This window comes from Nothobranchius furzeri, chromosome 16, assembly GCF_043380555.1.
Source record: "Nothobranchius furzeri strain GRZ-AD chromosome 16, NfurGRZ-RIMD1, whole genome shotgun sequence".
In the NCBI taxonomy this organism is placed as follows: Eukaryota; Metazoa; Chordata; class Actinopteri; order Cyprinodontiformes; family Nothobranchiidae; genus Nothobranchius; species Nothobranchius furzeri.
The window spans coordinates 51,593,716-51,606,825 of record NC_091756.1 but is presented as its reverse complement, the minus strand read 5'-3'; the positions used below and the strand labels follow the sequence as shown (position 1 = coordinate 51,606,825).

Here is a 13,110-nt window from a genome sequence, read left to right as displayed (position 1 = left end):
TATTTATACCTCCCTTCTTGGGTCAGTCTTTCTCGGATCATTGTTTGTTGTCAGCGTTGTTTTTGTTCAGTCGTTCCCGCTCTGCCATTAAAACTACTTTTATTTCATCCGTGCCTGCATTCCTGCCTCCTGATCTGCTCCACCACACATGGTCCGCCGTCATCCACACCCTCAACGTGGCAAAAACATAATAGTTATTATTTTACTTCACACAGGTTCATCTGATTCTTTTACATTCACTTGAACCCAAAATGGCAATTTTTTTTCACCAAGGAAGTGATGGATAATTCATAATAACATGTTTAATATCTGCTAATAATGAGTAAGGTCACAAAAAATGGTGCTATGTTGTGGTGTGTTACACTCAGAGTGAACGAGGCAATTATTCCAGTTTTTGATAACTTTTAGGAAGTACAGCAACAGCACTGTAAAAAAATTAAATAAAAAGATGTGTGTGTGTGTGTGTGTGTGTGTGGTGGGGGGGGGGGGGGGGGGTGCATCAATGAACAGACTACACTGACTAGCTCTCTTCTCTGCCAGCTCTGCCACACGCACCCCATTTCCAAGGCAACAAACTGATGGTGTTCATGCTGTGAGAGGTTGTATCTAAGTGTAACTGTGCATAACATAAAAACACCAACGCAAAGTGATCATGACTAATAAAATAATGGTTGGTTTTGCCTTTTAACCCCAACAGAGAAACACTAACTGTTTTTAATGGTGCATCAAATCAGGGTAAACCACAGCTCCAACAGCTCATCCAGACAGCTCATAGCTCTTCTTGGTTCTCCATCAATTTCATAAGCTGATTTTATGATTTGAGGTGTTTTTGGACCCTAAAAATCACACAGAATCAGTGTTTTTGTGAAGCTTAGAGAAGAATGGTAGCACCTTGACTGAATTCCTGACTTGTAAAGATCTGCAAGGTTTTCTCTGTTGGAATAAACACGTTTTTGGTTGAATGTTCAGTATGGAATTGATTCTGAGTGATACTTCGAGTTTAGATGAATCTGAAAATAACAATATCTCTAAAAAACCTGAAGCTTACATAACCTCTTCCCCTCTTGACTGTACCAAACAGGCACAACAGGAACACAAGCACAAAGTCCTAATGCTCTGCGCTGGTCCAGTTATAATCCTCAAACATGGGGGGGGGGGGGGGGGGGGCATGTTATGGGTGGGAAGAAGCCATTGGTGCCTCACTCACTTGGCTGCGCTTTTGTGATTTTATATAAGAGGATTTGTCCTAGTATCAGCGTCAGTGACACAAGCTCTGTAAAGGCTCTGGACTGGGTCTAACATCAGAGGCAGAGAGGGGGAGGAATGGGCCCACCTACCTGGTGAAGAGGGGATCTGGCTTGGGAGGAAAAGCTTACCTGGCTTCCTTATGGCTCATATTTTTGGTTTGTAATCAGACGTTTGCTCAAGCTGCACAACTCTGCAGCAGCTTTAAAACATAAAATGAGACCTCAATGAAAATGACCCTGACAGAAAACAATGGGCCATTCCTTGCAGATGTTTGGTTCTGTCTATAAAAAAATAAAGATATAACCTCCTTTTTTTGCATCCACCCATAATTTAAAGTGACAGTGTGTATTTTACTTTTAATCTCTGGAAATATCCATCAAAAAGTTGTCAAAAATGAATGAAATGATGTCCAGTCATTGAAAAATATTGGTGGATTTGTACAATATTATCATAAATATTGCATTTAAAGTACATAGGGCATGAGTCTAGGGGACGCCATATTAGACTCCATGTTACCACGTTCAAAAACAATTAGGGAGTAAGAAACATGAATTTGAACAAAACTGCCAAACTCTTTCCAAAACATATGTGAAAGAACAGACTTAAAATAGAGATGCTAAATATTTTGGCCAAGCGGTATTGCTGTGGTGTGATGATGTCATCAGCAAGCGCAGGACCATGAGTAGATCCAGAAACTACAGCGCCAGAAAACTAGCATCAGCATCGCATTCTCTCGATGGAATTAACTGAAGGACCGTCTCAGTCTGAGGGGTCACACCAAGGTTGCATCGTGCTTTCCGCTCCACAGGTAAAAACATTTACCGTACCGTATTTTTTAAAATTAGGAACAGTCACGGCTATCTGGTGTGAAACTACCCTGAAATGTATGTACTGCCCCTAGTGCCAGCAAACTACACACTGCCATTTTAATGGACTGGTTTGTTCCATGATGCTATGAACAGAGTCTCTGTAGTCCAACACCAAGATGCTGAAGTGGATCTTTTGCTTCTCGATGAACATGGACTGGAGATTCCAACGGACCCTGTTTCTGGATGTTCTGGGATGTTTATAAACTGGATTCACGGAATCTGGTTGGTCTTCAGCATGTTCAGCAGGAACATTCCAGCTGTAGCTGGTGATGACACGTGGCTTTGTCCTTCACCTCCGTGTGTTCTGATTGTTTCAGAACTCAAACAAATTGCATGACATGTTTGGATTTTGTAGAAACAGTAACATTTCAGTGATGAGGCAAAAACCACTATTTGTATTTGACCTTAAACTGAAAACAAGAAATGCTTGAATCAGAAAAGCTATGTTAAATGTTAAAAACGTTTGATGTGAAGTAAAGTCCCCACCGCCGATGAAGACGGACCATCTTGTCTCTTCTTCTTCTTCAAAAAAAAAAAAAACTACATTTCACGGTGACTGTTTTTTTTCTCAATGCTCTACCTGAGGAGCTTCATGAAAAACATATTCAAGACCAGATCTCTGGAGCAGGAAGGAAACCTGTTTTAAATTAAACATATTGCTACTACATTCAAAATGAAAACTATTCCCTTTCCCTTCCACCAGCTGAAGCCACAGAGGCCATGTTTTCTAAATGACTTTGCCCCACATGAAAGTAATCACACAGGTGAACAGGTAAAGGATGAAACTATGAGATTTGAGCAAATTCTAAAATAACTTGTTTCTGGTTTTTCTTAAGGAATCAGTGTCCATCTGACCCCTTGTAACTTCTGCTGGTTTCTGGAGTTAACTGACAGAAACCATGTTGACTTTAGCATCCATCCTGAACATGAAGCACTGTCAGTCTCTCAGGATGGATGCTGCTGTGTCGCCTCAGCTGATCACCATCTCTTTTCTGGTTCTTTGTAGTAAAACTCACTTCCTGTTTCAGTTTGAGGCTGAGAATACAAACTGAACAGGGTATGGAGATGATGAGGCTGATGATGAAGCTCCTGATAAGTCTGACGCAGAATCTTGAGCTTCTGGTGCTGCTGTGACCTCGCTGCTGCAGGACGGATGGGAATTCCCTCCACTGACATCACAGGCAAATGAATCCTGGGAAAACCTTGAAGAAACACAAACAAAAGTATTTTTGTTTGAATAAATAGGGAAGTGCATAATCAAACTTAAACTGTTCAAATTATAGAACTGCTCAAACCACCAAATAGTTCCTGAGCACAGCCACTGCTGCAGCTCACAACTCCCCAAGGGGATGGGTCAAATGCGGAGATGTGATTTCACTGGTGTGTGCTTTACATTTTAGCTTTGAATATTTGTCCTGCAATTTATGAAATAAAAAAAATTAACTATTTCAGAAAAAAATTACGAAATAGTACGATGTTCAGGACTCAATCATATCGTGTATCAGCTGTTTCAGTCTCTTTGATGTATCATGTTGTGTTTATTAAACTTCATACTGAGCATCACATTGTAGAAAGTATCTGATTGCATTATTTAGTATCATATACTTTTGAGGATCACACCAAATATCACTAAAATAATGTTTTATTGTATTAATATCATTTTGCATTGAACACCAAGTATTTTATCAATAACGTTTCTGTTCAGGCACTGGGTCACGTTGAATGTTGGATCAGGCTTCATAGAAAGTGCCATGTTGTACTAAGCATTGAGTGTCTCTCAACATTAAGGGTCATATTGTATCAATATATCATACATATTAAATGCTTTATCACTCACAAACAATAACTGCACAGTTTAAAATGATCAGTTTTACAATTAAAGACAATTTTAGATATTATAAAATTGGATCTGATTTTGTTTGTGAAGATAATCAAACTGTTACTTTTCATTTTATTCCATCATTTGAAGGCTGTGTTACTGATGCACTCATATAATTTATGTTTGAGTTTCATTATGAATCAGTAATCCTGAAATCCCCAGTGAAGGTAAATGGTAAATGGTCTGTATTAAATGCAACACCTTCTAGGGTTTTACAACCCCCCAAGGCACTTTAAAACACAATAGTCATACACCTGTTCACACACATATTCATACGCTGGTGTGGATAATAATAATAATAATAATAATAATATATGGTAATGGTAATGGCCTGTATTTTTATAGTGCCTTCTTAGGGTTCTACAGCCCCCCAAGGCGATTCACACCACAATCAGTCATCCATTCGTTCACACGCACATTTACACGCTGGTGGTAATGAGCTACAATGAAGCCACAGCTGCCCTGGGGCACACTGACGGAGGCAATGCTGCCGACCACTGGCACCACCAATCCCTCCAACCACTACCAGCAGGTAAGAATTCCAGAGGCAAGAAGCAGAGCAACTGAAGGATCTGAGGCTTTGGATAAGGTGGATTTTGTTCCAACAAGTTAGTTTTATGTTTTTTTTCACTGTTTAATTTGAGAAAGTTAGTGGAGAACCATGATTTCATCTCAGTTAAACAGAAGGAGAGGGAGGAGGGAGGGACAGAGGCTTTAGGATTGAAAGACAAATAGAGCTGGGTGTCATCTGCAAAGCGATGGAACTAAATGTGAAATTTCCACAGTTTGTGACCTGGCGGTAGATAATGAAGAGAAGGGGCCCAGGACAAAGCCCTGGGGCACACCTCTAGTAACTGGGGATAGCTCGGATCTGAAGGATTTGAGTTGTATAAACTGAGAACAGCCAGAGAGATAAAAGTGGAACCAGCTGGGTTCGTTGTGGGATGCCCATAGATGAGAGCCTGCCAAGAAGGATAGAATGTAAAGCCTCATTCATACATCTCCATCTGCTTCACGAGGGAGAGACACACATGCGCGGACAGGGACATTTTGCTCTCTCACTTCTCCATCTCCTGGGGAGTGTTGCAAAGCAGTTCCCCGCTAGGACAACAGAGGGCGGAGAGCTGTTCTCTGGTATCCTGTCATGTATCCGGTCCAAGATAGTGTGTTTATATTGTGTTTTTTTGTATTTAAGAAACTTTTTAACACGGACAAATTTGTCACTCATCCTCCTCCACATTCATGTGCTTGCCACCTCTAAACGCATGTTTCCCGTCATTTCCATCCACAAATAAAGCACTTGCTGTGTATCTTTGCACTCCACAGTCAGGTGGATAAAACGTTCATATTTTTTTAGTTTTTCCACGAGTATTCTTCAAGCATCTTCGTATCTGCCGCTAGATATCTTTGGCTCTCTTTATGTTTTTGAGGGCGTAATGGCGATGCTGTTGATGACAGCAGCGCCCCGACCAATCACAAGCTTGCATTCTCCTTCTTGTTGGGTGGATGTTTAAAAAAGAGAGCTTGACTTCGTCTGTCCTTGCGAGCCTGATGGAGAGCCCCAGAAAGGACGGACAACGGTGTTGCGTGTGTCCGTCCCAGCGCAGATGGAGAAGTGTAAATTAGGCATAAGATGGTATCAAAGGAAGAGCTCAAACTAAGGAGGATGAGGATGGAGACTAAAGCTGAGTCAGCTGCAGTAAGAAGGTCATTGGTGAGTTTTACGAGTGCAGTTACAGTACTGTGAGCAGGACGGAAACCAGACTAAAATGGTTAATAACGATTGCTGAGTGAGAAATGAGAGTGAAGTTGAAAGGTGACAACTTTCTCCATAATTGTTGATACAAATGGTAAGTTAGAAATAGGGGATAACCTGTTTTTTTCAGTATGGGAATCACTGCAGCAGTTTTAAGTTGAGATGGAAATACACCACTAGTGAGAGAGGAGTTAATGATGGCAAACTTGATGGGAGTGAGACGGCAGACACATTTTGACTAAAGTGGTGGGAATGTGATCAAGACAGGCGGTAAGTTTAGACGAACAGATTAGATCAAAGATGTTAGAGGCAGATCATGACACTGACGGCAGTTGGGAACTGAAAAAAGGTTGACAGTGTGGAAATGACAATGACTAGAGAAGACGTGAAGGACCAAGGGATAGCTGCAGATGAATACAACAAAATGTTTCATTGAAAAACAGTAGCAGAGTCTTCTGAGACTATGTAGTTCACCAGCAGCACTGTTTATAGGGGTTATAGGGGTTCTTTGTAAAGTATTCCACTCTAGTAACAGCAGTAGCCCAAGAGGTAGCGCGGGTTGTCCAGTATTCAGAAAGTTGCAGGTTCAATCCCGGCTCTACCAGAGACCTGCTTTTGTGTCCTTGGGCAAGACACTTAACTAGGGTTGTCACGGTAACCGGTATAGAGCTCCGGACCCCACGTGACTCTCAGTTAGTGGACGCCTTTTTGGCATGCAAAAAAGGTAAACAAACACGGATGTAACCATGAACATGAACGGGATCCGCTTGGATTTTACTTCATCGGAGTTTACTTCACACTTTAAAACAGAAGAAATCGTTTTATATAGTCAGAAATTAAATAGACTAAACATCTCCGACCCTTACCGTGCCCCTGGGATACTTTTTAAAAACGCCAGAAGTCGTAGCGGACTTCTTACCGGCACAACACCGGACCTGGCCGGGGAAACCCCTTGGGATTCCCCCGGCCGGAGAAGCTGGGGAGAAGGTCTGGGACTCTCGACTCTACTGTCCGCTCCGACGCCAGAAGCTGTCGGAGCGGACCGGCACAGCACCGGACCTGACCGGGGAACCCCTTGGGATTTACCCGGAGGAGCTGGCTCCGGCGGCTGGGGAGAGGGAAGTCACGCTACTGCCCCCGCAACCCGACTCCGGATACGCGGATGAAAATGGATGGATGGACGGACAAATAACAGATTTACATGTAAGTAGTCTCGGTGAGACAGATAATAGCAATCCAAAGTGCTTTTTATGTGTGATCTGATCAACCATTGCTTAAAAATTAAATACGGCTTAGCCGGTTAATTGCTGTGATCATAAAACACGTAAACGGCAGCACTCAGAACTCACGAGGCAACGTTTTACGTGATGTTTACTTGCTGCTATGAGTAATAAGACAGAAAAAGCCACGCCAAAATAAGTTTAGGAAGCCCACTAAGAATCATAATAAAAGCATTTAAAATAAATACCATACACAGTAGAGGAAACGTTGGTTTAAGTACCTGATATGAAGCGGTCGCTGCATAAGTGAAAACCTTTACTCTCGGGATCCCACAGCTTCATTTTCGCCCGGTCACTAGCGCGTTTTATTACAATGATCCAACGTTTGCGGCGCTCCGGATCTTGGGGAATCCTGTAGATGGCTCATTCCTTATGTCGTCTGCGTCTGTTCTGCATCCTGGGGCACAACAGGAATCTACCATATTTGCCGTTTGATTGAGTTTTCTGACAATAGTAAATAGTCCAGCTGCCGGCTTCTGCATGCCAATATGGCGCCGTTTCGATTTGAACTGTTGCATGCCGGGAGAAGTGACGTCAACTCCCGGAGCTCTATAGCGGTAAACCCCGGTAAAAAAGTTGACAATAAAAATAACCGTCCAGTTTTTAAAAAACTAAATTATCTCGGTGGGTTTACCGTGGCCGCGGTTTAGCCACGGTGACCCTTACCAGCCACCGTCGCTTCTGCTGAAGTTCCCGCGCACACGCACTTTTTAGTTTGCAACCAAAACTTCGAAGCTGAAATAATGGCAGAAGGAGGAGACGGCAGCACCCAGGACATCCATCAGCCCTCAAAGAAGACTAAATCAGAAGTATGGGCATATTTTGGATTTCTGAAAAACGCTGAGGGACAGTTAATAGAAGACTGCTATCCCGTTTGCAGAACGTGCAGGAAACAAGTGTCTGCAAAAGGCAGCAACACTTCAAATCGAATGGCACATCTGCGTGACCATCACCCACGTCTCTACAGCCAGTGCAAGGTAAGTTAACATTAGCATTTTAGCTTAAATGCATGACGTGAGGACTTTTGGTTGAGGGAGAATGCAACGAGTCACTATATACTGCAGCCGCAGCGTCCTCTGCCAGCATTCAAACCGTGTCACGGACACCCTGTTGCTGGATGAAGCATCTTATTTGTTTATGATGAAGAGAAATATATAATTAGTTCCTTGTCATTGATTTGTTTACTTATTCAATGCCATTTATACTTGAACATTTGGATTTGATTACATAGTGTAGTAGTTATTTTAGTAATTTGTTTAAAGTGGCTATTTATTTTAAATACATATTTTTTTAAGGTTGACTTGTACAGTGCTCAAGTCAAGTGTGGACTGGAGTTTTAGATTTTCATTTTGATAATGAAGAAAACAAGTATATGAGAAAACAAGTGGTGTTTCTTTCATTTGTTTACATATTGTTTATGTTTCGAATGTTTGGATTTGTATAATTTAAACCTGCACTGACTACTGTAACATGTTCCAGAAAAAGAAGCTATTTGTTCCTTTACTTGTGAAAAGTTGCACTTTTGCTAAGGCTTTGTGTTATTTTAGGTTTAATAAACACTGTTAAACCTTTTCAAAACTATTTCAGTTTGTGTAGAACAGGACTATCAATGCTTTCTGAACATATGCAACACCGTTTAAAAAATACTGCGATAATACCGAAAACCGTGATCATTTTGGTCACAATAACCGTGAGGTTAAATTTTCATACTGTGACAACCCTACACTTAACCCACCTTGCCTGCTGGTGGTGATCAGAGGGACTGGTGGTGCCTGTGTTCGGCAGGCCTCGGCTCTGTCAGTGCGCCCCAGGGCATTTGTGGCTACATTGTAGCTCATCATCACCAGTGTGTGAATGGGTGGGTGACTGACTGTGTTGGAAGCGCCTTGGGGGGTTGGAGAACCCTCAAAAGAAGCTATACAACTACAGGCCAATTACCATTTACCATTCTTCAGTAAAAGAAAAAGGGACATTTCTTTTTGTCCAGAACCCCATCTCGAAGATTTCCCTTCAAACATCAGCAGCTGTTATTTCTCTTATCAGCCTCTTTCGTCAACGTCCAACAACTCTGCTAACTCCAACGTCTGCTGCCAGCTACATCTGTAAACTTTAACCCCCGAACACGAGCGTCACAGGGTAAGTCCAGCATACGTCAAAGGGATGAGTGACGATCTCGAGCCATCCATCCATTAATTTCCCTGTCCTCTGAGGGTTTATGTTGTCAGCGAGGTGATGGAGGGGGTTGGGACATTCAGGGGATTACTGGCTGCTTCATGTAGCAGAAACAAAATCTCAGATCCTCCAACATCAGTTTGACATGGCTGATGTTTGTCCTATCCTCTGTGGTTATCACACCTCTTCACATTCTTAAAAAACAGATGTTCAGGTGTTCTTTCCCTGCCATTTGCATCACGTTTGATCTAATACTCCCTTTGTTCTTAAAGTTACGGGATCCTGATCAGCATCAGGATGTTTCGTGCATATTATTCATGACTTTTAGTCTAATGAAGCTTCCTATATATTATATAACATCACTCAAATGCATGACTGGAGCCACTGGATGTTTTAAAGATTAGAAACCATTTTTGAACTTACTAATCAGTTTTGATTTGACTTTAATCTTCTTAAAAAGGACCAATCAGCTGTTGGTCCTTTTGCATTTGTCAAAATTGATTTCTATACATTTGTTGATGACTGATGGATTATGCTGCATCTGCTGTGTGGACAGGATGAACAGACAATTCTTCAACCACAAGGTCTGAATACATGCAGATGATTAAACATAGTTGGTTGTAAATATTTTAGACAATGAAAAACTAAATTCTGAGAGAGGAAAAAAAACTAGACTTTTTATCTCGATTTTAGTCAAAAAAATTGCTTTGCTTAAAATAAGAAACATTTCTTATAATGATCCAAATATTCTCAAACCTCGCAAATAAATCTAAATTTAGATTATTTAGCTAGTTTAAAGAATTCTAGCCAAGCAAGTTTTGGAAAATGTGGGTCATATGTAAGAATATTTACCTTAATGCAGATTTTCTAGAGATTAGTTTTCTTGTTAGTCTAAAAATATGATATATATATATATATTTTTTTTTTTTACTTTATTTGCAGTGTAAAACTTTACTACAAAAAAACTGAAAAAATCTCACGTGAACATCTTACTCATCATGTTTTTTTGTTGTAGCAGCAAAACCATCCAGACTCTGAGGAGACATTGAGGTTAAGCTCAAACCTTTTAGATTATTTAGTTTATTTGTTTTTATCTCCCTGCTGCTTCACAACCGCTGACTTTATGTCAAACTGAATTCATTATGTTTGTAGCCTTTGACCTTTATTGGACCATAATTTGATCCCCTAAAGGTGAATAAGACTCAACAAAGCCCTAAAGCATGTGTTTAGAGATTTGATCTTCTAAACTGCAGTTTCCAACTTCTCACATTTAAAAATGTTCTGCATCTCTCAGATTTACATTCTTGTAAAATGAATTTATTTGGATTTTAGAACTAGTCTGAACTAAAGTCAAATAAGAAATATTTGTTTAATCTGCTCACCTCTTGTTGACTCCACAGCATACCGTTAACACATCCACACAGTCACAAAATTAAAAATGAGTTCAAAATAAAAACAGTACAAAGTGATACAGCAGCACTTCATGGTTGCCACCCCCCTCTTCCTCACACCAGAGTACTCCTCTTCTCCCTCTCTGCTCTGTCCCGACTCAGGTCTGGTGTCGGCGGCTCAACTTGGCCTGATGTGTTGTTGGGCACACTTCGGCCCGAGGTGGGTGAGTTCTGCATGACTACCAGGCGTATGGGTGACTGGCTGGGCGGCACCGGCGCACTGTCAGGGACATACTCCTTGGTGGGGTCCTTGCCTCGGCAATCGTAGAGGATGCAAGAGATCAGGAAGACCAGGAGCAGGATGACATAGCTGGCGACCAGAATGATGAGGTTCAGGGTGACGGGGTCAATTTCCAGGTAGAACTCCATGAAACCCATAGTGATGCTTCATATCCCTGATCCTAACCCAGATCCAGAGAGAGGATGAAAAAGCAAGAGAGGGAAGTCGAGAAGAGACTCTGATGTAGGACAATGGATGGACAACTGGCCTGAAAGAGAGAGAAAAAGCAAAAGACAGACGAGGACGACATCAGAGGATGAAATGAGATGGATCAGCTGGCTGTGAGGGAGGGGCGGGGTGGGGTGGTGGCGACAGCAGGCCGAGTGGATATGAGGCTTTGTGCTTTAAAGGACATTAATCCTCACTGCTCCTCCAACCTTGAATTTCAGCAGCCAATGATTAAAGCTGCTCACTTTTAATAACTTAAGCCACCATTTTGATTTTGCCAACTACAGAGCAATGACTAAATCATTCAGAGCAAAATGGATGGTGACGACACACACCTGTCAGCCTGCCATGGACGCTGCTGTGGGGATTTGAGGAGTCATGTAACATGTATTAAACAACAGCTTTATTTTATCAGTCACAGAGATTATTTTAACATTTGAATTTGATTACATTAAAAGCGAAAAACAACCCAGAAATTGGCTGACATCCGGCTCAAGAGACACAAAGTTCCCTTAGTAAATTTTGTTCATGGAACCTCTTCTTGCTGATTTATCAAAATAAAATGCCATCATCTAAAATTACATGGGTTTTAAAGAACCATTCCATCTGTTTTAATGTGAAAAAGAAAGCATGCCCTCTTTTCATCTTTTTATGTATCAGGACACAATGAAAAATCCTCCGGCCCATGAGGGAGTCAGCCAGAAATCCATACAGACTCCATCCCAACTGCTTCCAGAGGATTTGAGGGATTCAGTATCAGCCTCTGATCAGATGTAATGATTAATGATTGCTCTGATAAAAAAGTCTAAAATTTAGCAGCTCTGGAGCATACAGGTGTGTGTTAGCAAAATACCCATGAGGAAACATTGAGCAGGGCTAAAGGTCATTCCCTTCGTTTGTCGGAAAGAATATGCAGAGGTGAAAAACTGGGTCTGTGATATGATGAAATGATGTTGTTTCATTGAAACTTGTTTATTTTGTTTTATTATATTATCAATGGCGTCATTTTTTTCACCACAGCTGTGTGGATGAGGAACACTTGACAACACAGCACCAGGTCACTCCAGACCAAAACCCACCAACCAAGGACTTTGTTCAGTTCAGTTCAGTTTGGTTCGGTCAGAGACAAGACATAAAAAAAAAACATTCTAAAGAAGCCCTTATCCTGTCCACAGACCCTTTTGCCAGGGGCGAAGAGTCAATCTGTCTGTGTGTGTTTGTTTAGACCGTTGTTGATCACTGTAGTGTTCGAGGAAACAAACTATGAGATGGGTGCTGACGCAACACTCACTCATATAAACTAAAACGGAACCAGACGATGCATCACGAGCCAGAATTCTTTACAGAACAATCATCAGCATCCAGAATAATAACAATAATAATAATAATGCATTGAACTTATATAGCGCTTTTCTAGACACCCAAAGACACTTTCTCACACACTCACATTCACACACTGCTAGTGATGGTAAGCTACTTGTAGCCACAGCCGCCCTGGGGAGGTCTGACAGAGGCGAGGCTGCCATTTGGTGCCGTCGGCCCCTCTGACTACCACTAACACAGGCAAGTTGGGTGAAGTGTCTTGCCCAAGGACACAACTGCAGGATACCCCTGGCAGGAGCTGGAATCGAACCCATGACCCTCCAATCATGAGGCAACCCGCTCTACCTCCTGAGCTACTGCTGCCCCAATCAGGCTGATCTCTGAAACCTCTCATCAAGACTCTGACAGTTAAAAACAAAAACGAAACAAGAAGTTGTCAGGTCCCTCCAGCAGCAGGAAGAAGCTAATCTGCATTTAGTAATTACTTGTTGAAGACACTTTGAGCTAATGGGAGGCTGGATTAGACAGAGACACCCAGATTTGACAAATGGGGAAATTAATCCATGCTGCTAAATTCAGACGATGGAGCTGAGAGCGATGAGACTGGACCATGGAACATTTCTGGTTAAATAATCCTAAAGGTTGGGAAACTTGTTTGAGTGGAGAAGAATCTAAAAGGTCCCA

General features: G+C 41.7%; 1 protein-coding gene across 1 annotated transcript; it reads right to left on the bottom strand.

Moving 5' to 3' along the window:
* Positions 1–3,180: 3,180 nt before the first annotated feature.
* Positions 3,181–11,215, bottom strand: smim36 (small integral membrane protein 36). Its single transcript, XM_054749435.2, has 2 exons — positions 10,587–11,215; positions 3,181–3,319 (listed from the first exon to the last, which is right to left on the bottom strand). The coding sequence occupies exon 1, from the start codon at positions 11,031–11,033 to the stop codon at positions 10,710–10,712; it is 324 nt and encodes a 107-aa protein (XP_054605410.1). The 5' UTR covers positions 11,034–11,215; the 3' UTR covers positions 3,181–3,319; positions 10,587–10,709.
* Between the last annotated feature and the right edge of the window lie 1,895 nt (positions 11,216–13,110).

Excerpts from the sequence above, each read along its gene's own strand:
- smim36 (XM_054749435.2), bottom strand. The coding sequence starts at position 11,033 with ATGGGTTTCATGGAGTTCTACCTGGAAATTGACCCCGTCACCCTGAAC.